This window comes from Balearica regulorum, chromosome 3 (assembly GCF_011004875.1).
Source record: "Balearica regulorum gibbericeps isolate bBalReg1 chromosome 3, bBalReg1.pri, whole genome shotgun sequence".
NCBI classification, from domain to species: domain Eukaryota; kingdom Metazoa; phylum Chordata; class Aves; order Gruiformes; family Gruidae; genus Balearica; species Balearica regulorum.
In genome coordinates this window covers 70,706,850-70,729,827 of record NC_046186.1, presented here as the reverse complement: position 1 = coordinate 70,729,827, position 22,978 = coordinate 70,706,850, and the positions used below count along the sequence as shown (strand labels likewise).

Genomic DNA, 22,978 nt, shown 5'->3' with positions numbered 1-22,978 from the left:
TGTGTCAATAATTCCAAGGCTTCCCCTCCATTAGAAAGCTTTTTTGGACCTGAAAATACATTTTCATAATTTTTTATTCCTTATTATATGTAATATCTGGCACCTGTCTCCATTACCCTTTATCCTTTTCATACTGCACCTACCAATTTGCCAAGATCATCTTAAATTCTAATCCTCTCCTTCATAACTGTAGAAAGAATAAAAAATAAAAATATTCTTTTTCCACTGATGTGGCTCACACCCAATGTTAATCTTGATGTGTAATCTCTAGTTGTACCCTTCTTTACCTGAATTTGTGTCAGTCGTCTCTCTAGTGTGGCTTTGCTACCAACAGTGCTCTCTGATGATGCCAGTTTATCTTGAACCTCTTTCATCCATGACCACATACTCTGTAATGCCTCCTCCAAAGTGAGATGTTCTTGGAGTGCAAGCTGACATGTTCGTAGCTTCTCCTTGACAGTTTTCACCATGTTTTGATAATTGGTGAGATGTTGAGAGGCCAGGCGTGCTTCTCTTCCTGCACCATGTCCTTCTTCATTTAAAGCCTGTGCCATCTGGGACAGCTTATCAAAAGATTCCCTGAAAGAAAATATTGCGACTGAAAATCAGTTTCAGAAAGTGTATGATATTGTTATAGCAACTATGAGAAGTTATGAAGGTTGCTGACATAATCACCTTCTCCACCAGTGGTGGAGTTCATAGTTAGCAGAAAGGTTAGCTGGGAGAGACTGAAAGGAAATATAAGCAGTGTGTATCGAATAATATCTTTACTTGTGTACAGTGCCATTTCTTGCAGATTTTGGTGCTGAGAATCATCACACTGGAATCTTTGAATGAAAAGCTAACTTAATTTTCTTCTTGGCTGTCAGACTTTCCAGTTCTTTATGAACTTCTACCTTTTTGTACCTGTAAAATCTGGGAAGTTTATAGTCTTTGACAGGTAGGAAAGCATGCTGGAAAGGTCAGGCGATTTGTCCAGGATTAGACACTGACTCTGTGGTTCATTACAAGGGTCAGTAAAAGAGATTAAAACTGTGGGTTTATACAGTCTCAATTAATTTCAATCTACTGGATCACCCTTCCTGATCCCCTGTGATTACAGGGAATCCATATCAGACCAAAATGTCTTGAATCGGTCTCAAGGGAATAGGTAGAGACTGGGTGTTTTCTTTTAGCATGCTGTGAGGCTTGCACAACTGACTACTATTTCTGTTCTATCTTCACCAACCTAATAATAAAATAAAAAGAATTTGAAAAACCACTGTGTACTAAAAAAGGCAATTACTTCATCATGTGTTGGCTAAGTCTGAATTCTAGAAAGATTTCACAGGCAGTGTGGATGTTATTTGAGCTCTTTTATAAAGTCGGCTATATGGGAAAGTGGATTCTGCTAACCCAGTTGAATCTGAGTGTTGCAGGACAGACAGAAAGACAATTTTAAAATGGATAAGTGTCATTTTTCCTATTGGTTTTACAAGCAATATTTTAAAGATTTATTTTCACAAGCAATATTTTTAAGATAATATTTTTCAGTTTCCACTTATTAATGAAGATAAGCTTTTCTTAATGAGAGATGTATCAACATCAAATTTTGGAGTTGGCTTCAAATTCCACTTACCTTAAAACTGGAAGTATATGGATTTAGCCTTTTTTCATAGAGTATGTTACAACACCTTTCTCTATCTTTTGCAGACACAGTTTATCCCAACAGTTTAGTATCACTGTTGATTTAGCAGAAGAAAAAAGTGAGAGTATTTCAGGAAATGTATTTCATACTACCTTGAATTCAGTAACTCTTCCAGGAACTTTTCCACTTTTTGCACCTCCTTTTTCTTCTCAGGAATAAGCTGTTTGCTCTCTCCTAATGCTTCTGTGCTTATTCTTTCTTCCATGTCATGTATCCACAGGCCAAGTTTCTTGTGCTGATCTTCAAAGCTACAGAACAGATAAACACTCCCTTAAAAATATTTCTCAGGTGGAGTAAAGTTAGTAAGAAGTTAACTCAGTTCTTTCAATATCCACAAGACCAGGAAAATAAAGCTAGGTATCAATTTCATGCTTCGAGAATAACAGTTGTACACACAACGTAATTCCACAGTGACTACTAATCTAAAAATATTCACCAACTCTCTAAAAATGTTCAGCAAAATCATGGGAACTACAGTGAGAAAAGAAGTCTCCAAAATTTAAAGTGACAGTGCTTTTATTTATTACTAGATTCAATAAAGGCAGACCAAAAGAAAGCTTTTTCCAAATCCTTATAATGATTTAGTCTAAGATAAAAAAATGGGTAAAAATGAGCTTTTACTTAGTATTGACACTTAGAACACTGGAAATATTGTGTGTGCTTTGAATTCCTCCAGCAGAACGTAACTGGAACCTTGAGCGCTCAGAACTGGCCCTAAGTTTGAAAACCTTTTCCTTACTTGAATGCACACCATCTCACCTTGCTGTTTTACCTATTAGTGCTACGTTAACATTGCTGTCAATTAGCAACAGTGTTGAATCTAGATATACCTAAAAATATTTGAACTCGTAAAATTCCAGCCCCAAGTAATAATTTAAGAATATCTTCTTATTAGCTCCTTCGGAAATATGTCCATCTGGAATGGGACAGGAAAAATGCGTGCTGTGTAAAAAGTGTACTGTCTTCAAACCCCAGGGCAGAACTTGAAAATTCATCACACCTTTTCCTTCCAGGAAATTAATGAGATTCCAACTGCTGATTTGGGATTGCATGAGCTCCACAGATCTTCCGCATATATGATCCTGACCTTCCATTCTTTAATCAAATCAATACCCTTGGAGCAAGACCTGTTGCTTTGTTTTCAGCAGAGAACTACGTTTTCTCTTAAACATTTCCAAATAAAAAAGGAAACAGGACTAGAGTAACTAGAAACAATTTCCAATTGTACCCTGTATTTCTGCAGCCGGACAGTCTGTGCCTACTGGTATTACTCACCTTCCCAGGTGCGAGGCACAAGCTTCCAGGGCCTTCTTATCATTCATGCTCTGGCTGAGGAATTCCTGGAAGTTCTGGTTAGCTTTCGCTATTTGCTCCTGAATATGGCTCACGACTGGTTTGGGTAAGCAAGCATACAAACTTTCTCCTTCCTTGCAGGCAGCATCTAACTTGTTCCGTCCCTCACTAACAGAATTCAGCACGCTCTGCGTAATGAAAAGATACAGTTTAAACATGCAAGATTAAATAACTAAAGATAAGCAATATTTCTATTAGAAGTGGTCAGATTTCCCCAACAAGATGGGAGGCATGTCTAACTATGGAAAAAATTCTAAGCAGATAGTTCAAATGAAATTTTATTAAGTGGTGCTACAATTCACAGAGCTCAATTTTCCTGTTTGGTCCCAAGGTTGTCCTGTCTTTCTCTGGACAGTTTAGTCATGTACTGAAGATGTTATACATTTCAGGAACGAGGGCTGTTTGCAATAGGTGTCTGCTATTTGTGTTCTGTCCCATCAAAAATCTACACAGATAAGCTTTGACATATCAGTGTTAATCTGAAAGACTGAATAAACAATAGTGTAAGAAAAAGTAGGAAAAGGAAGAGAAAGAAGGCAAAAAAAAAAAAAAAAAAAGGAAAAAAGATTAAAAATCAGAAACAAGAATAGTTTAGTCATACATAAACTTTCCAGAAATTAAATTCTCATCTCTCAAAACAGTGAACACTGTTTCCACTGTAGTCCCTCTACAGTACATATTGCTGTCCTGAACCATTCTTACATTAACTTTTGGGAAACAAACCCAATAAATATAATAGCATCTACAAATTATTTTAGAGATATAATTGCATACATACAGTTAAATTGCTAATTCCTTTTTTTTTTTTTTTTTTTTAAATTTACTATACCTGCAAGTCATGTAGCTTTGCCTCTATTGCTTTGCTGTCTCCAGACCTGTCAGATGATTCTTTTACTGCAGCCTTCACACCAGAAAACCATTCCTGGAATTCTTGCATAGAATCTTATTGGAAAAAAAAGTATAGAGAAGAGAATGTTTTTTTAAGAAGCAGCATTATCCACAATACAACTGTCTTCTGCAATTCTTTTATCCTTCAGGAATGGTGTGGAAAAGCTAACAGGACGAGTCCCATTGCCTTCAATGACCTTGGGGAGTGGGATTCATTTCACAAAAAGTTACGTTTCCACTGTAAACATCCAAATTTGAACAGTCACACTAGGCTACCCTTTATAGTCAATGGGAAAAGACAGGAATTTTCAGTCTATGGTATGTCCCAATTTAATGCTAGATATCTAGATTATTATCTTAATATATAAGATTAAAAATTGCTTGCTTCTCTCCACTGACTATCCAGGGAGCCCAGGAAATACTTCAGATGGGGACTTTTACATTATAAACATCTCCATTTGGTTATATAAATCTCTATGGCAAACACACAAAATGTATACGTGCAAGAGATGTATACTAAGAGTGAAGAAAGGTGGAGCTGAGCTTGCCTGCATACATATCGCATTTTTAAAGTTGGATTTTGTTTTTGTAAAATGTGTTGTTTCATAGCATAGTCCTGGTAACAGGACTTTTTGGAAGGCTCCATAGAAAAATAAAGTTGTAATTGCAAGTGACATCACTGGAAACTCTGGCAGGCTCCAGAATGGTTCATGGCTGCGGGCTAACGGCTCATATTAACAAGCCCGACGACTCACTGAGGAAATGTTTTTCCAAGGACTCTTGCATGCCGGCCTGTGTTCGGGAACAGAGCTGATTCACAGCTTCATACTTCTTTATTAATGAAATGACAGTGCCACCAAGAGTTTCCAGCTCTACGGAATGGTATTTGCGACACAGGCTGTTGAGGTTCTCACGGGTCGAGTCAATGCTGCTCTGCTGAAGCTGAAGGTCTTTTTGTGTTTCCTGAAAATGAAGTTACAACACAAATATGACATTTGTAAAGAAACAAAAGAGCCCTCTCTTTTCCTCAAGCATTCCTCCTCCTCCCATATGCTCCTTCCTCCCACGGTCTATTGGAAGTCCTAGACACAATGAAGGGAAGTACTGGATCACGTTTCCTGAATATTCCAAGTGAGATGAATCCTTGAAACTAAAGAGCCATCACAGAAATGTGAAAAATGCTGTTTCTCATGGTTTACTACTCTATTAAAAAATACATAAATTTCAAGGCATACAGAACAGCAATAGTTATTTTCAGCAAAGTTTTGAAGGTACATGTGAGGCGCAATATGACACTGGTATTTGGCGGGACTTCTGAATGAAAGGGAGTTTTCATTTGACTAGAGAAGAACTTTTGTTTGAAAATTAAATTTGAATTGGCTAGTATACCAACATTAACGTGTGCTAATGCTGAAAAAAAACTCCACGTGGTTTGTCATGTTATGATGTGCATAATTGTATGCAATCAAGAGAGCTCTAGGATGTAGATAAAAGAATGCTAAATATGAAGATTAAGGAGGACTTCTGAGGTAGAAATTTGTCTTAAAATTTTCAGTCTAGAGTTTTGTACTGTGATGAGTTATAAGTTCATAACTTATATTGCAAGGGAGTCAATGAACTTGTAAATTTGCTGGAGTAATGACTGAAGTGTTCAATGTAACAAAACTGCTTCTTGTCACAACCATATTATTCATTATAATTTTCTAAAAGGTTTGTGTTAATAGATTAAAACTTTTGTTCACTGGTGCAACTTCTTAAAAAAAATTGTATTGTTTGCTAATACTCTAGCAGCTGTGCAGGAGATATATATTTTTTATCAAATGAAAATTAAGTACAATGCTTAGCGAAAACTAAAAAAAAGCAAAGACGACTGCATAAGAAAAAGCATATTCATTTTCTTCAGCACCAACCTTCACTTTATTTAGAGCTCCAGGATCCAGGTTACGTGCACAGCTTAACAGCGTCTCTTCCACTTTTGTTAACCAGTCTGTCATCTGACCAATAAACTTCTGTAACTGCATCTTCTGGGTACTGAAATCGTTCAGTGTCTCTTTTGCTGTCTCTGACATTTCTTTGGCATGTTCCAACTTCTGCCTCAAATCTGATTCTATAAACTAAAAGCAAAATGTTATGTATTAAAGCATTTAAATAAAACAATTGTTATGGTGAATATTGAGTGAAAAAATGGAAGGTAGGAAAGTGACGCATAATGATAATTTCGCTCTTTAAATCTGTAACTGAAGATACTTACATAAATAAAAATGTCAACCATTCAGAATTAATTCTTATATATACAGCAATCCAAAGAAGGGATACTAACTTATATACAGGCAGACTGTAAACTGTTGAAGTTGTTATCCACTTCTGAAAAATTAAACAGTTCTTTTTCCTTTACTAATATGCCATATATACAGAACATGACCTAAGCACAACTAGCTCCATAAGAAGAAATACCAATTGGTGACATGTGGTGGGTTGACCCTGACTGAGGGCCAGGTGCCCACCAGAGCCGCTCTATCACTCCCCTCTTTCATTAGACAGGGGAGAAAAGTACAATGAAATAACCCCTTATGGGTCGAGATAAAGACAGGAAGAGATCATTCTCTAATTATCATCACGAGCAAAACAGACCGAACTTAGAGAGGGAATTCATCTTATTTATTACTAAGCAAAACAGAGTAGAGGAATGAGAAATAAAACCAAATCTTAAAAACACCTCCCCCCACCCCTCCCATCTTCCCGGGCTCAACTTCACTCCCGGCTTCAACCTCCGGCCCCCCCCAGCAGCACAGGGGGACGGGGAGTGGGGGTTACGGTCAGTTCATCACGCGGTGTTTCTGCCGCTTCTTCATCCTCAGGGGGAGGACTCATCGTTCCCCCGCTCCAGCGTGGGGTCCCTCTCACGGGAGACAGTCCTTCATGACCTTCTCCAACGTGAGTCTCCTCCACGGGGTGCAGACCTTCAGGAACAGACTGCTCCAGCGTGGGTCCCCCATGGGGTCACAAGTCCTGCCAGCAAACCTGCTCTGGCGTGGGCTCCTCTCTCCACGGATCCACAGGTCCTGCCAGGAGCTTGCTCCAGCACGGGCTTCCCACGGGGTCACAGCCTCCTTCAGGTGTCTCCACCTGCTCCAGCGTGGGGTCCTCCATGGGCTGCAGGTGGAATCGCTACACCCCCTCATCCTTCCTCCATGGGCTGCAGGGGGACAGCCTGCTTCACCATGGTCTTCACCATGGGCTGCAGGGGGATCTCTGCTCCAGTGCCTGGAGCACCTCCTCCCCCTTCTTCTGCACTGACCTTGGTGTCTGCAGAGTTTCTTACATCTTCTCACTCTTCTCTCTGGCTGCAAAAGCTCTCTAACTGTTTTTTTCTCTTTCTTAAATATGTTATCACAGAGGCGCTGATTGGCTTGGCCTTGGCCAGTGGCGGGTCCGTCTTGGAGCCGGCTGGCATTGGCTCTGTCAGACACAGGGGAAGCTTCTAGCAGCTTCTCACAGAAGCCCCCCCTGTAGCCCCCCCAGCTACCAAAACCTTGCCACACAAAACCAACACATGACACTTAAGAGCACTGAGGCTTAAAGTATTTCAGTATAAGGCAGATTAAAATTGAATACAAAAATAAGTTAGAATATTGCCCATTAACCTTTTCAAAGACAGTAATATGTGAAATTATAGTAGATGTTAACTGCGCACATATTATTAATAAAAAGTAGCTACTGAAAATTCAATTAAGGAATTGTTTATGTTCTTAGGGTACGAGCTGATCATACTGTAGTTTATTTATTTAGCATTTGAATGTTGGCAAATAATTTGGGGATTTATGTTTAGTTTGTGAGGTTTTATTTTCAAATTTGCATTTATCAACTACAATTATTGTAGGTATGATTTAAATTTTTTATTGTATTTATCATATTTAGTAGTTGCAAATAGGTACGTGTTGGTTAACAGTGATATTCTGCAAAATAATTTGCTCTGAGTTTTGCTCTCTAAGTAAGTGGACAGATATTTATTATGAAACATATGATTAAACCTGAATTTTTGGAACCTCTCACGTAAAGGAAACAATTTGGGAGAACATGAGCACTTCCATATAATTTGAACATCTTTATGCTATAGGGTTCTTTACCCATATCTGATTGGTAATTTAGGTTTACGTGTATGGTCATGGCGAGATAAGGACAAGGCTTGAGTGTTATAATAAGTTCTGTTAAAATCTAATAAATGGTTTTGAAATAAATATCTGTTGATGTATTTTCCTGCCTGTGGAAATCACAGAAGTCAGCAGTCAGCTTATCTTTTAAAACTTGTGACACTGAAAGTGAATAATCTCACATAACAATTTCCATTTGAAATCAAACATCCAAAATAGGCATCTGCCCTAGAACAGAAAAAATAAGGACCTAGCCAATAACAAAAGTTCAACAGCTCACCTTCAGTGTTCGTATTTTACCCCTCTCTTGTACAGCTAGTTCAGGGCACTAATTCCAGTCCACTAAAGAATGCTTTTGCTTTGATAAAGCAAATGAACATATTTTACTGCATTATAATTCTTTCAGAGGCAAAGTGTGTATGCACTCACATATTACGTGGATTAATGTTGTGCAGTGTAGAGAATATCATCTGTCTCATATCTGATCAGATACCTTATAAACTATTACTCTTTCGATTTAGTAAAAAATACTTTTACAACTCTAATGTTCAATTACTCTATGGCATATTTTTTTCAGAAAAAAACAAAGTTAACTAAACTAAAAATATATGAACAAAGAATAGTTATGATACATATAAATAATGCTGTATCTGTCACCTTAAAAGTAAAAGGCAGTACAGGAGAGAGAGAAATTTCAGGAGGAGTTTCTTCTTAGTTATTTGAGCACAGTCTGTGATTATCAATATCTTTATTTTACCTGGAGATCTGCAGGAGGCTCTTGGCTATGGGTCAGTTCTTTAAGATCTGAAATTTTGGAATGAAGCTCCTCCAACTTCAGTTCTTTATCCTTGACTTCAGACTGTAAAAGAGATGTCAAAGTTTCATACCAAACCGCAAGAAGGTTTTAGACCTTCAGAAGGATGCTCCATCAATTGCAAAAATGAAAGAACATCTAAACAAACTTTAGCAACCAGAGGAAAAACACTGTTGTTTTATTAGTTTTAGCCTCTAAAAATCTCCCATCTATTTTCCTTTATTAGGCTCAGTTCGGAAACTTTTCCCCCTCCATTAAAATAACCACACACATTTTTAGCATTTAAAATGGTCTAACAGCTTTAGTTTCTTAAAACTGGCTGAATAAAGATTGGAATGTCATTGTTTATTTGACTGGAAAAATCTCCTGTTGTTGTTAGGTTCCATGTAATGGCATGCACACTATAATAATGTGCCTTCTGGGTTTCTTTTTTTTTACAAGGAAGGGAGCTCTCGGAAAAAAATTAGACACAGAAATAAATTTTAACCTCAAAAGGGAATTAAAAAATGCTGCTATATATGCACTGACATATCTGGACCTTGTATTTATCGTGGTCATATAGATCCAAGTTTTAAGGAAATAATCTACTTATTAAAAAAGTAATAGCAAAGTGAAAGAGACATTCATAATTTGTATAATTGCAATTCTGTAGTATTAGGCAAGTAATTGATGTGTGTAGCCTATTACCCAAACCTTCTTTCTAAAAAATTCAAACAGGTCAGTCTAACTAAAAGATTGGATAGTGGATTTCAGGATTAAATTGCTGCACTTAACATCTGGCCTGAATAGTAGAAGTTCAGTGGCCCCAGAAGAATCCTCAGGGGGTATTCTGTGCTAGGGAGGATATAATATTAGGTGACTGATCAAGAAAGGGTCCACTGCTATGGACCATATAAAAGGTACACTGATTATTTCTGCCCATGCTCATCTATTTTTGATTGCTGAAATGGCAAGACCCTTCTGTCAGTGAACTGGCTTTCCTCTTGTCTTTGCAAAAGAAAGTGCAAAAAAAGTAGTATGAACTACACATTCTGTGACTGCAAATGTATGCACAGTGCTCATGTCTTCTGCTGTTCTGGCCCTCCCGTGAATCAGGCACACCTGTGGTTTGAGCACTGGCTGCTCTTACTCCAAATCAATTTTAGTAGCAATGAATTTAGGTGGTTTGATTGCTATACTAATCAGAAAGACATTAGATAAATCTTATCCTGACCCAAATACAAATTTAACACCATTTCATATCCTATCATACTACTTGTACATGTTCACTGAGCCTCTTCTTAAGGACAGCATTTATTTCAAATGATGCAGAGTATGGCTCATTCTGTGGTTGATCTGCTGTATATTTTAAGCCAATAGAGGCAGAATGCATCCTGAACACTGGCTAGATTTCTAAAACAGTTTAATACTATCCAGTAAAGAAAGACATCATCTTACTGAAATTGTTAGAACCTGACATTAAAATTTGCCCTCCAGTCTGGTGTATCTTTTTTTTTTTTTTTTTTTTTAATCTAGAGAATCTACCTTCTTAGATGAGATTTTAGAAGCTACTCATTTTTTGCTTAACTTCAGCTGAAGTTGTCTAAAATTTCCATCAGTTTCTACTGGAACAGTTTTCAGGCCAATGCCATGCTTTTTGAAATTTTTGCGCTTGTAAGAACACTTTGTCATGTATTGCTAGAGCCAAAATAACTATGGAGCTTTGATTTAGTAAGAGAGGTGCCGTTCTTGTTTCTGTCAGAAGCAAACGACTTCAGAAAAGGACTGGAATGCTGTCAGCTAGCCATTGGGTTAGTGGTACCACTGCTTGAACAGGGGACACAGTGATCTACACTAGCGCAGCCTTATCTATGTGCCTGATAGCACTTGAGATCTCGGTCCAGAAGATTTTTATCAATGGTTTCTGCGTAAAGCACCTGGAAGTCTTTCAGGAGGACCTCCATTCTCTGACTGTTACTCAAGTTGCTGATGCCTTCATTCAGTTGAGAAATGCACTTATTGCACCATCCATCCATTTCATCTCCAGTTTTCAGGATGTCGTCCCATAGAGACACGCTTACACTCAGCCGGTCGATGTTGTCGTCGATTCTTTCAGACACCTTTTAGGAGATGAGACTGTATCAGTACCATTCACAAATTAATTTTAGATTTCTTTATTTTGCAGCCAGTTGTAAGACAAGTGCATCAGAAATAATTAGTAAGCCTAGGCCAAATAATTTCCTTAGAGTTAGGTCTAAGTTCTGAATTTTAATTTCAATTTAGTTACCCAGATCATAAAATGAACAGAAATCGTATGTGACCATTTCTAAAAATTTGTAAATTTTTTACTGGATAAGAGTTTTATGTTCAAATAAACTTTATCTTTAAAACCAGCTACATTTATCTTTTTTACTTATTGTAGGAATTTGCTAATATAGCTGTATAAATATGAAAAAGTAAAATATTAACTTTTATGTTTCTCTGCTATAATGTTGACTTTCTCAACATATTCACATCTTTTATGGTGTAGCTTAATACAATTTACTGCCTAATTTATTTAGTCCAATTTACTTTAATAAAGTAATACTGGCATACATTAGGTAAGAATCCAACCCAAATTTATACTCAGAAGTGTGCACTGAGGAAATTTATACTAGCAAGGTTCACACATTGTTATAAGACATTGTTTTAAATCTATGAAAGGGATGTCACAATTTTGTGCGTACAATGGATGCCAAATACCTACGATTAGCCCTCTGAGATATGCTTCAGAGAAAACTTTACTAAACAATTGCACTCTAAGATCCTAAGAAAATACTAATATTATAACCTTAGCCCAACTTTAAAACTGTATTCAGCATGGAAACACCAGACTCTTACATCTAGCCATTTGTCCACCATACAGTTCATGTCTGTTTTTACCGCAGTGGAGTCGCAGTTATGCACCCTTTTCAATTCTGCTAACAAATGTTTTCCTTTACTGGTGAAAGTATCCAGGTCTTTTTGTTTATCACTCAGATCATTCTTGGCAGCTTCGTGCTGTGGACATAAATATTTGTTTGTTTAATGAAGCCTTGAAGAAAGAAAGAAAAATCCAGTTCTCCAGGCACCCATCCCTAGCCCTGTGATATATGTTATGCATTTGATAATTCTCATTCAGCATACCATCTAATATTTAACTATGGCACAAAATACAGAGCAACTGACATGGTTTTCTCATGAGCGTAATCAAATAGTATGATTGTTCTTATAAATAAAGCACACAAGTAGGAATAATAAATTCTGAATTTTCCCCACTTGGTAACCAGCTACCTTCATGACTTAAGGCAATTTTTTTTGATTATTCTTCAGACCCTTCATGTCTAAAATTTAATAATAAGACCCCACCATTGACTAACTAGTATCTAAAATCAGTTCTGGAATTACAGCAGTGTAAACAGAGGGTGCCGCAAACAAAATTTAGAATTGTAAAACCTGTCACTCCTAGATATTCTGGACAATGAAAGTACAAATGTGTTCAGAAAGGAATTAGACAAAATCTTCAGGGCTACTAAGTTTGCAATTCTAGGCATAGGGAAATCTTTAAAACACTTCACTGAAGAGGTGACAACATACTGAGAAAGGATCACAGTAAGCATGTCACACTTTATTCTTTAACAAGTATTACAGATCAGAATGAGAGATAAGCTGCTAATCGGGATGCGGTGTGGCCATGTGGCCCTGCCTACTTTATTATGGTAGGAGTTGTGCAAAATATTTATTGGACTCCGACTCCTTCAGGCCTACATGTGGTCACTGTTGTAGCAGGGAATTCTCCACAGCCCAGGGTTCACATTATGGGGAGGAATCACGTGGAAGTTACACGCATTTATTTGTTAGACTGGTGAGCTCTGTTCTGGCTTTCAGTTCTAGTTAAAATCTCTATTAAAAAGAGGCCATAAACACACACAGTTTAGAATGAGGTTTATACAGATCTGACTGAAGAATTTTTAATGAAGAGCTCAATAGACTTCCAAATGAAATTACTGTCCAGATGAATGGAAAGAATTTAACTCAGAACTGTTTTTCCTGACAGGCTGATGGATAGCAGAATTTAGAGTTTTAGAAACATGATCCAGTGAAATAAATGGAATGCAGGGATCCAAATTCCTTATCTCTGCTCAATGCCTGGTTTCAACATTGCACCCCACAGAATAAGTATCTTAGGGAAAGAGACGGACATGAATGACTTTTATTCATTAAAAAAATTACCCAATTTGGAAAAACGTTTATGTTGACTGGAAATATCCTCATACTATGAGAGGAATATATTCTCAAGCTGTTTTATATAAAAAGCAGATAACTTATGCTTTCCATATAAATTAATATTTTGCATTTCTAGGTATTAAAATTATAAATAGCAACAATCAAGCACACATTAATGGATCTCACCAAAATGCTGAAAGGACCATATTCTTTCCTCATCAGAATCAGTACAATTTCAACCATGAATGTCAGTGTGACAAGATTTGACAGTAAATTCAAGGAACTTTAAACACAGCTCAAGGGGACTGTTCAAACAGAAAAATCCATCTAAATCAAAGATCATTTAAATCCCTCAAATGAAAATACATGTAATTACCTTTGATAAAGTTCGCCTAAGATCTTCATGATCCTTCCAAACGGATTTGATTACAGAAGCACTGTCAGCACTGTCTATGACTTTCACTACCGTTGACTTCAAGCTCTGATATTCCTTCATCAGATCGATAAGAATGCAGGACTGCTCCTTTCTGTAATGTGAAAAGGCTGCGTTAGCACCATTTGCTGTCACGTTTCTGAAGGAAAGAGAATGTGACACAGTGATTCACCACGGGAAAATCAGGATGCAGTGCTAAACATGTTTCAGGCAGCCAAGGAAATATTAATATTTAGGTTTTACAAATCACTGTAGGTCCATACATCACAAAACATCTCACTGAAGGGACAGTATATGAATCGCCATCTTATATGTATCAGATATCGAAACAACTGACTTGAGCAAAAGACTGAAACTGGAATTCAAGCTTCCCACTTCCTAAGTTTAGCATCTTTCTGGCTGGAAACCACACTATAATAACACTCACAGTTCTTCTTTTTTTAACTTTTAAACTTATTTTTTTAACTTTTTTAACTTTTAACTTGTTTCTTTAACATGGAGTATTTCTGGGAGTAAAAAGAAGCAGAAGTAAAGATTACAACAATGCAAGATAAGTCTGACTATCTTGTTCTCCAACTGTCAGATGCATGCTTTTGGGTCTAAAGCATTACATTCAATTTACCTGTCATTCTACTGAGAACAAAATAACCTGCCAAGAACAAGCCTAATCATTTTTTTCCACCCCCTCTCCAGAAAAGCCTATTTCTGCTCAGGCAATGGACAGAAGAAAAAAATGAAAACTATTCAATCGATTCCCAGTGTTTATACTGAAGAGAGAGAAGGAGGATTAATACTTTGGATATGTTTAGTTGTAGAACAGTGTTTGTCAATGAAAGGAATTTGGGAAACATGACATTGGCGAGAAAGGTAATCACTTTAGATGCTGGCACTTCTCTGAACGCTCCTCAGAGCTCTCCAAAATAATCAGGTTCAGGAGGGTCTAAAATTCTGTCTATATGAGAGAGAGAACAGTTCAAAATAATTAAAATTAAACTATTAATTTAAACAAAAATTAGAATTATTTTTATGTTAGAAAGGAATCACAGAACCAGTATCTTTCAGTTTTGGGTATTAAGATGGCAACAACTACCCCAATACGTGAAAACTGGCCAACTCATTTACTCTCAATAATGCATCTATGAGGCAGGAACAGCTTTTACATTTTCTTCACTACTAGGCTGGTACTGTCTAGCTTCTGGCACATGTATGTGGAAATTACTTTGTTTACTATTATTAAGGACTTCTAGAGGTAAGAAAAATGGGTTGCAGCAGCTTGCAACATGAGATACAAATTAGTAGCAGTGCTGAAGAAAAAGGAGCGATGGACATTTTTAAACAAAGCTATCATTTTCTTCCACTTACTTCAAATTTATAAGTCTTTTAAAAGTGCACTAGAAAACCAGGCTGAATTCAGGTGGAAAAAAACACCAGAAATGCAATTCATGTAGCAGTGCATATTTTCAAGAAGGAAATAATACACAGATACGGTTAAGAAGCAGCATATTTACAAATATCTGCATGGTGTTAATCAAGAGAATAGAATAACACTACACTATATAAACCTAAGGGAAAAAAAAAATCATTTTTCAGCACAAATGATTTTTTTTTTAAAATATCATTCCAGTACTCCAACCCAGCAGTCACATGGGGATCACCAAATTGCATATGCTCATTGAAGCCAGGCTTAGAACTGCTTCTGCACTTAGACAAAATTTATGTACATTGAGGATGATGCAGTATTGAATGATTCTAGCGCTTAATTTTACCATGCAAATTTAAAAAAGAACATTTAAAGAAGTTTTCTTTAAAGTTGATGAAGAGGCATCTAAGATAAAGAAAAGGGTAAGATGAAACTTTCTTTAGTTTAGTTCCTTTAATTCCTTTCTTTATCAACTTTCATTGATGTACAAAATTGTCCTATATCACTGATTATACACTAATGATTGTTATGACACTGGTCCCTTGGGCAGACGGAAAGCCTTAAATCTAAGAATGATTGAGGACCACTGAGTATAGGGTTGTCAGAAACACATATCCAGTAGAGAAGGAAAATACATGCTAGAAAGAGAGTATGTGCTAGTTGGAGTGATAGTCAAATCTCAATGGAGATTTCTTATCTGTCAGGAGAGTAAACAATAACATGCAACTAAAAGCCCAGTATATCTGTAAGTACTGTCCTGAGGACCTATCTGTGGCTTTATTATTAGTATAATTACAACTTACACAAATATCCTGGTTTATACTGAGTTTTATCTTCTACTCAGTATTTAACATAGAAACCCTGTTTTTTTGGTTGGGATTAATATGGCAAGAAGATATTAAATGTAAATAACTTGGTCTCTTTTCCCCACTAAAAGAATCCTCTCCTTTCTCTCCTTAAGTCTAAGATCTACTTACTTTTCTTGTATAACTTTCTTGGTATCCTCCCACAGAGTTTCTAAGTGATTTGTCTCTTTGTCGATCTCAGGAGCAAGCGTAGTATCTTTTTGGGCTATTTGTTTTCCTTTGTCCATCAGCCACTGGAGTTCATGCTGGTGAGAATTCAATTCTTCATCTAACTGGTTAAAGATCCTCAATCTGCAAGTTAAAAGGCAAGTTTCAAATTTACTTATCTTTATTTTTTTTGCAAGAGAAAAGAGGAGAAAGGAAGAATTAAACAGTTGCTGATAGTGTGCATAAAGTTCCCTTTTTCTAACATTTCATACAATATCTTTTCAGAAAACAGTGTTATCTGGATTTCTTTCTGCTACAACTGGGCTCAGAATATGATTTTTCTGATACATATACAGCTATACAATTATATAGATATACCTACTCCTCACACAGTGACTTGGAAATACACTCAAATATTTAGATTAATACTTTATCATAGTAAGTGTTTTCAATTCCTTCAGCACATGTACAGTCTTCAATTCTGTAAAAGTAGAGATAGTTATGTTATATGGGATTTCTAATAGCTGTTTAGAGCTTGGATCCATTCAGACAAAATAAATTTCTAAGACAAAGACTTTCTTGATTGTTCTTTCAATATAAAAGATTAACAGGACTGGCTAAGTGTTCTGCACATGTTCTCCCTCCGTCCAAACAACTCGCTCACTTACAAAATTTTGTTTTGTAGATGTATAGACTCAGAAAACAAGGTACTGAGGTAGAAAATGCACACATGCCTCCAATGCATCATAAAAAGTCTAGAGACTGCAAGCAAATGAAGAAGTGCCAATCATCGCAAGCATTACTATTGTTTTCACCTTTGCTGGAGGGCTTGTAGTGTTGCCTCCTTAAGGCCCTCCTCGTCAGCCTTTTCCTCAGTATCTTCAATACTCTTCAGTAGCTGTTCTTTATGCTCTATGAAAGATCTTCGCAAGGCTCCAAGAGCTTCTGCCTCGCTCTGTTTGGTTCCCAGCAGGCTTTGAACTGCCTCCAGTTCCAAGCACAGATTATCCACCACAGCCCTGCAGGAGGTCCTCTGCTCAGAAATGCTGTGTTTCAGATGGTACTGGGCCTTAGTAAGGGAACCATCCAAACTGATGGCAACAGATTCTAGCTTGTTAAGATCTTGAATAACATCATTGAGTTCCTTCTCCAATAATTCAGATTTAGCTTTATCCATATTTCCTGTTTTTTCCACTGTCTGCCTCAGCTGGTGGAGCACTCCTGATGCAGCACTATGGAGCTCCAGGAATACCCGTAGCTGATCCAGAGCTTCGTGTCTTTGGCAAACTATTTGACTTGCCTCCTGGAAGATCTGAAAGCAATCTTCAGTCTTTCCCTGCAATGTCTGCTGGTCCTCTGGGCAGCAGAAAGAACACAATTTATCTACATGGTCCTTCAGACTTTGTAACTGCTGTTTCTTAATTTCGACTTCCATTGAGTGGTTCTATGGGAAAGAAAGAAAATAGGGCTGGGTTTCTTCTTCCAATCAAAAGCTCAGAAAACATTTCAGTACTAAACTTACAAGTAAAACAAGTACTATTGAGGGCTTTTCAGTAAGAACAGTTCGGTGTTACAATTTTGCTTTAAAATGGTCAAATAACAGAAATCTGTATGTGACTGCAACAGCATATCAGGTTTCAAACAAATAAATGACCTCATGCTAGTTTTAGATGAATATTTAGCTGAATGCACTGTACAATTTCTCTGTCTTTAATATTTACATCCAAAAGTTTACCTTATTGTGAGATGCAGCTAGTTGTTGATCAGCTGTGTTTATCTCTGAAGTGGCTTGTAGTTCAGCAAGAAACTGCTTAATCCAGTCTGAAAACCTGAGCAGGAGCTCATCAAACTGCCCGTGCTCAGCAACAAGAGATTGAAGGAAGTTGATCCTATAGGATGTCAGATGTAAATATGAAAGCACTTGATGTAAATTAATTACTTCCCATAATCAAAACCACAGTTGACTGGACAGCATTAAAATCAATGCCGGGTGGAAGGAAAGAAGGAAATATGAATTTATGTAACAAATGTGATGACTGCCATGTTGATTTCTTAACTGGGGAATAACATAACACTTGAAAGCACCAGTTTGGGTCTTTTATGTTTCCAACTGTTCTATTCATATCAGCTGTTAGAAGTGCCCCAAGCAATGGAGGTATGTTCTTCTACTTTTCTTCACAGGCATAGTCCCAGCAAAGAGAATGATTTTGATGGAAGCTAAACTGCAGTTTTCAGATGTAGCAATTCTGTTTGCCCTGTCATCTGCAACACTGCATGTAAGGTGTCTCATGAATTTAGGCAGGGGGTAAGTAACTGCATACTCAGCTTCCACTGAAGTAAGTGAGGGTCAAGTCTGCTCAGAGGAATACAATTCAAACAAGGAATGTGTCCAGAGGAGTAGTCAGCAACTAGCAGAACTCAACTTCTAAACCTTGATATTAAAAAGGGCCTTGTCATTTACCTTCCTGTTTCCCTTAGAAATAATGAACATGAAATGCCATGTAGAAAATCATTATATTGTAAAACAATCAGATTGATAAAGCACCTAGAAGATGATGTCATTGACCAGGGTCTATTATTTAAGCTCGTTTACAAATAGTAAAATATGTATGTTCATCACCAAAACAATTGAAATCTAAATATATCATAACATACAGTTTCAAAAAAGGAGGCACTGTTCCTGAGTCTAACATGAGCCAGCAGCCTAACATAGTCATAGCCTAACATTGAGCATTTATAGTATTTGTGGCAAATGGAAACTTCAAAGTGCGTTTTGAAAGATAATAGTGTGGCTTTGTACAAGATAAAGCATATAACTGAAAAAAATGAAGAGCAGATATTACAGATTTAGGAAGTAACTTAGGAAGTTACTTGGGAAATTGTAACTGGGGAAATGCAACATTATCTTCATTTCCTGCCCTACACTTCAAACAGAACTCTTCTATGAAAAAAATAGGGAAAGATTATGCCAAAAAGACTGCATGATAGATCTGTGGGATTCCCCACACCCCATTCCTGGGAGCTCAGGGTTCAATATGTACATTAAACCTGTGTTTTCCTAACAGTAATACTGCAAAAAACTATTACAGGATTGGGATTCCTTATCTGGATATTGGTTACTCTCATTTAACACGTAAAAAAAGTTCAGAAGCACAAACCTTTTATCAACAGTTTGTGGTAAAGCTTTCCACCTCTCATCCAGATCTTCAAATTTTTCTTTCATTGTTTTTACACACTGTTTGGAAGCTGTTGGGAATAGTGACTCATTTAACTGTAATAGGCTCGCATAGACTGAAGCACGCGACTCAATATCTGCTCGCAAATCCTGGGAAAACAATGGAATGTACAGCCTTTAGATTAAATATGGCATCATATTATGCAAAATAACAAAATTAATAAAAAATCAGATTTTCAGTACATCCCTTTGAGACAAGTGAATGAGCAAAGTCAAATCCTTGGAGGAGTTGAGGTCTGTGAGGACAAGAAGGTACTCAACACCTCTCAGACAGCTAAATCTGCAACTGTAATTCAGTGAGGATTCATCAAAGGTTTTTTTTTCTCCTTTAGGACAAAGTGAGACCTTTCCATGCAGCTCTACTGTATGATGAAAGTGGCTAAAATCAAGAGTAAGTTTTGCAACTTATTTTGTGTGCAGCAATAGAATTGTGAGGAAATGTCGCAAATTGGCCCAAACAAAAAACGAAAACTCAAAATAATTTTCCTTCTCTTCAGTAATATTTAAAACTAAAATTATGGATTCACTGACTTCATGGAGGGTGTAAAAGATGCTACGTTTAGCTAACTGCTTCATATTAACCTAAAAATAAATGGCAAAAATTCCAAGGGAAGGCATACTTTAGAATAGGATGAAAGTCTTGTGTTTAATAAAAAAAATTGGAAATCAGACTTTCATTATGAATTCAAAACCTTTGAGCATTTTGTCATCTGAGCAACTTTCCTTGTGCAAAATAAGGAAAGTAACATTGTCTAACAAAGGAATTTCTCTAGAGAAAGGATCCTCTGGCAAGAAGACCAATGTATTTCCTTGACAGGGCATTATTTTTCTTGAGCTGGCATATTATATTTGTAAATAACATTCTTCCTTTCATTTTATTGTCTTTGATAAATAGCAGCAGCGATAATGTAGTACTTCTCTAGGACATTTCCAAAGCCCAGAATCAAGTGACTTGTCAGACTACAGTTGAATAAGTCCATCCTTTAAAAGACACAGAAACAAATCAGGAAATGTAGGGGGACAATCTTTCGGTTGAAACGTACCTGCAGTGACTGCAGTTCACCTTCCAATTTAACTCTGTCAGCAGAAACATGCTGCTCTGAAGGCCTGGCTGTAGCTTCACACCCCTCCAACCAGGTCAGGAAGGCAGACAGCTCCTTCTCCTGCCTAACAAGAATCACAACGTAGAGTTACCAACTCAAATTGTCCCCTCAGTCTCACACATTGACCGCAGGAAGGTCTCTGTGTCCATCATAACAGACGTACGAGTCTACTCACTTCTGCCACTGTGCCAGAAGAGTCTCTAATAAGGTCTGCTTCTCTTTAGCATTTTCTAGCACCTTTTCATATTTCCGCTGTAAGGCTGTAACCTCCTGCGCAGCTTTTTCTTTATTGGCCACCTTCCGGGCACAGGCTGAGAGAGAAGCCAGAGCGTTGCTCAGTTTTTCCACAGTATGGCAAAGGTCCTAATGAACATGTAAAAGAAACACAAGTTACATACAGAAACAGCAGAACAATGGTAACGATAGTGGCAAAAATGATGTACTTTGAGTAAAAGTTTGAAGCAATGCTACATCCACCAGACCATGAAGCCACTGCAGAGCTCACATTTCACTCAGATCTATCTTAGACACACATCCCAAGCTAGCTTGTAGTGGGGAAAGACTTTCCTAAGAACAGTGTTAAAGAGAAAACAGCAACAAAAGGGTCATATCTTCTGAACGGGCATGTGACACAGCATGATCATGTAGGACAAAGCTCCAAATTCCCTAACATCTAAGAGTTGTTCTCATTTATACATAAACAGTAAATACAAAAGCTCACTCCAGCATGTGAGGACTGCCAGACTTGTAGCCCATGCCATGACATGAGAGAGGTATGGAGCAGTTACTGTGAACTTCTTTCCACATTAGCTAAAGATCTTTTTCATAGAAACAACATCTGATGTTGACTAGACTTTCTAGTGTGGCCATTTCTAGAGAGCTGGGAAACTTGTTCAAATTAAAATGATTGAAATGTATTACAATGACGTAGAAAAGCACAAAATGAAATAGGTTTAAGACCACTAAAGTTGCAACTCAGAGGTGTGCAATAATAACAGTAGTAATGGTTATAATTACAGTCATGAAAGAAATTGTATGTAGGAGGAGATGTGAATTATACAGCAACAAGCTGCTGAAGTCTAAACTAAATAAAAAAAAATAATTTCACATTAAGGCATTGAATCATCATGATCCCATAGGCAGCACAAGAGTTTACAATATGAACAATATTCATAAAGTTTAAAAGCCAATAACAGTGATTACATGTGTTGTCTGAACAAATTCTCCATATGCAAAATATTTTTCCTCAACAAGTATCAAGCCTTTTTTAAGCAGACAGGCCATGTCTTCCTTGCATATAGCCTTTGCAAGTAGTTACCACTAGAGTTCAGAAAAAATTATATGCGTTTTACTGCAAGAACAATATGACTAAAAGTTTTTAAAATGTTTTCCTGGAAAGGAAGATAATGATTATTGTGGGAAGAACACTCACAAACTTACAGACACAGACAAAAATGCCAAACCAAATTCACAAATATTTGGGATTTTTCATAGTTTGAATACCAATTCAGTGTTTGTTTTCCTTTTGTAATGGACTGAACCAAACATCCAAACACCCATGGATTTCTGGCATCACAGATGAAAGTTTGTCAGTTGAAACTGTGTGCAGTCTCTGCATTGTCCAAGAAAAAATGCTTCCAGGAGATTTTTTAAAAAAATAAAACAAGCACAGATCTCTGTACCAAGACCCAAGTTTCATGAAAATTTTCAAAGAAAAATGTCTAACAAACAGACATGTTTCTTATCTTCTATTTTTCATAATGATTTAGATGCATAAAATTAAAAACAAGAACCTCAAGGATTAATTCATACTTTTAGGCTTTCCTTCCCTAGAGTAGGGAAAAAGCTCTCCAAGCCTGTCTGAAACGGTGAGAAGAAATAGCTGAGGAAGCCTGCTTAAGCCTTCCCTGGGGCTGCCCACCGCGACGGGCAGCCCTTGCCTCCTCCTGCCTCCACGCTGGGCTGCGTGGCACCAGGCAGCCCTGGTCGGGAGGCTAGTGGCGTTTCTGTGAGGAGGTCGGTGTGGCACCGCTTCCCGGGACTCGGTGGCCACATGCTCACCGTGCAATCCTGAAGGGCCCCGTATGTTGTTGCTGCAGAAGAGCATGATGTGAGAGGCTCAGCTAGCTTAGCTTCAAATTCAGACACTGCCCGCTGCACCTATGAAGAAAAAGCAAACCAGAGACTCTAAAACCAGCAGGAAATACATAAATGATGCTTTAAATAACATCTTTTAACTATTTAGTGCTAAGAGAATACGATATCCTAAGCTTTTGTAGTGCTGAGTACCTTTTGAAGCTAAAAGATTCTAACTGTGCTCAGCTCCTTGTGGCTGGGGCAATAACAATATTTAAATTATTTTCCCTATGACCTACTAACCACCCAAGATGGAAGTTAAAGTGTTTATAAGAAGTATGGGTGTACTTAATTAGTGCAATATCCAGGAGAATCACTTAGGTTTTCTAAAAGACAGCATAATTTTTTGAGTGCGCATATTTTAGTGCCTTCCTGAACCTGCCTTTTAAGTCATTCAAAGCACAAATTTAAGTACAGAGGTTTTGCAATTACTTCACAAATCTATTCATATGTTCTAGTCCATCCTATTACAACACGCTCTTTATATTCAATTTTAGAAAAATGAAGAGTAATTCTATACA

General features: G+C 37.3%; 1 protein-coding gene across 1 annotated transcript in view; it reads right to left on the bottom strand.

Annotated features, from left to right (window-relative positions):
* The window catches only part of SYNE1 (spectrin repeat containing nuclear envelope protein 1), a 308,461-nt gene that overhangs the window by 161,630 nt on the left and 123,853 nt on the right, over positions 1 to 22,978 (bottom strand). The window contains exons 35-51 of the mRNA XM_075748397.1: positions 22,383 to 22,481; positions 20,497 to 20,684; positions 20,262 to 20,385; positions 19,142 to 19,308; positions 17,719 to 17,872; positions 16,799 to 17,427; positions 15,948 to 16,127; positions 13,494 to 13,644; positions 11,753 to 11,911; positions 10,810 to 10,992; positions 8,837 to 8,938; positions 5,839 to 6,042; positions 4,684 to 4,891; positions 3,870 to 3,982; positions 2,963 to 3,168; positions 1,780 to 1,935; positions 288 to 579 (exon numbers count right to left, since the gene is read on the bottom strand). Coding sequence (XP_075604512.1) covers positions 288 to 579; positions 1,780 to 1,935; positions 2,963 to 3,168; positions 3,870 to 3,982; positions 4,684 to 4,891; positions 5,839 to 6,042; positions 8,837 to 8,938; positions 10,810 to 10,992; positions 11,753 to 11,911; positions 13,494 to 13,644; positions 15,948 to 16,127; positions 16,799 to 17,427; positions 17,719 to 17,872; positions 19,142 to 19,308; positions 20,262 to 20,385; positions 20,497 to 20,684; positions 22,383 to 22,481 — 3,315 coding nt within the window. The remainder of the gene's footprint in view (positions 1 to 287; positions 580 to 1,779; positions 1,936 to 2,962; positions 3,169 to 3,869; positions 3,983 to 4,683; positions 4,892 to 5,838; positions 6,043 to 8,836; positions 8,939 to 10,809; positions 10,993 to 11,752; positions 11,912 to 13,493; positions 13,645 to 15,947; positions 16,128 to 16,798; positions 17,428 to 17,718; positions 17,873 to 19,141; positions 19,309 to 20,261; positions 20,386 to 20,496; positions 20,685 to 22,382; positions 22,482 to 22,978) is intronic.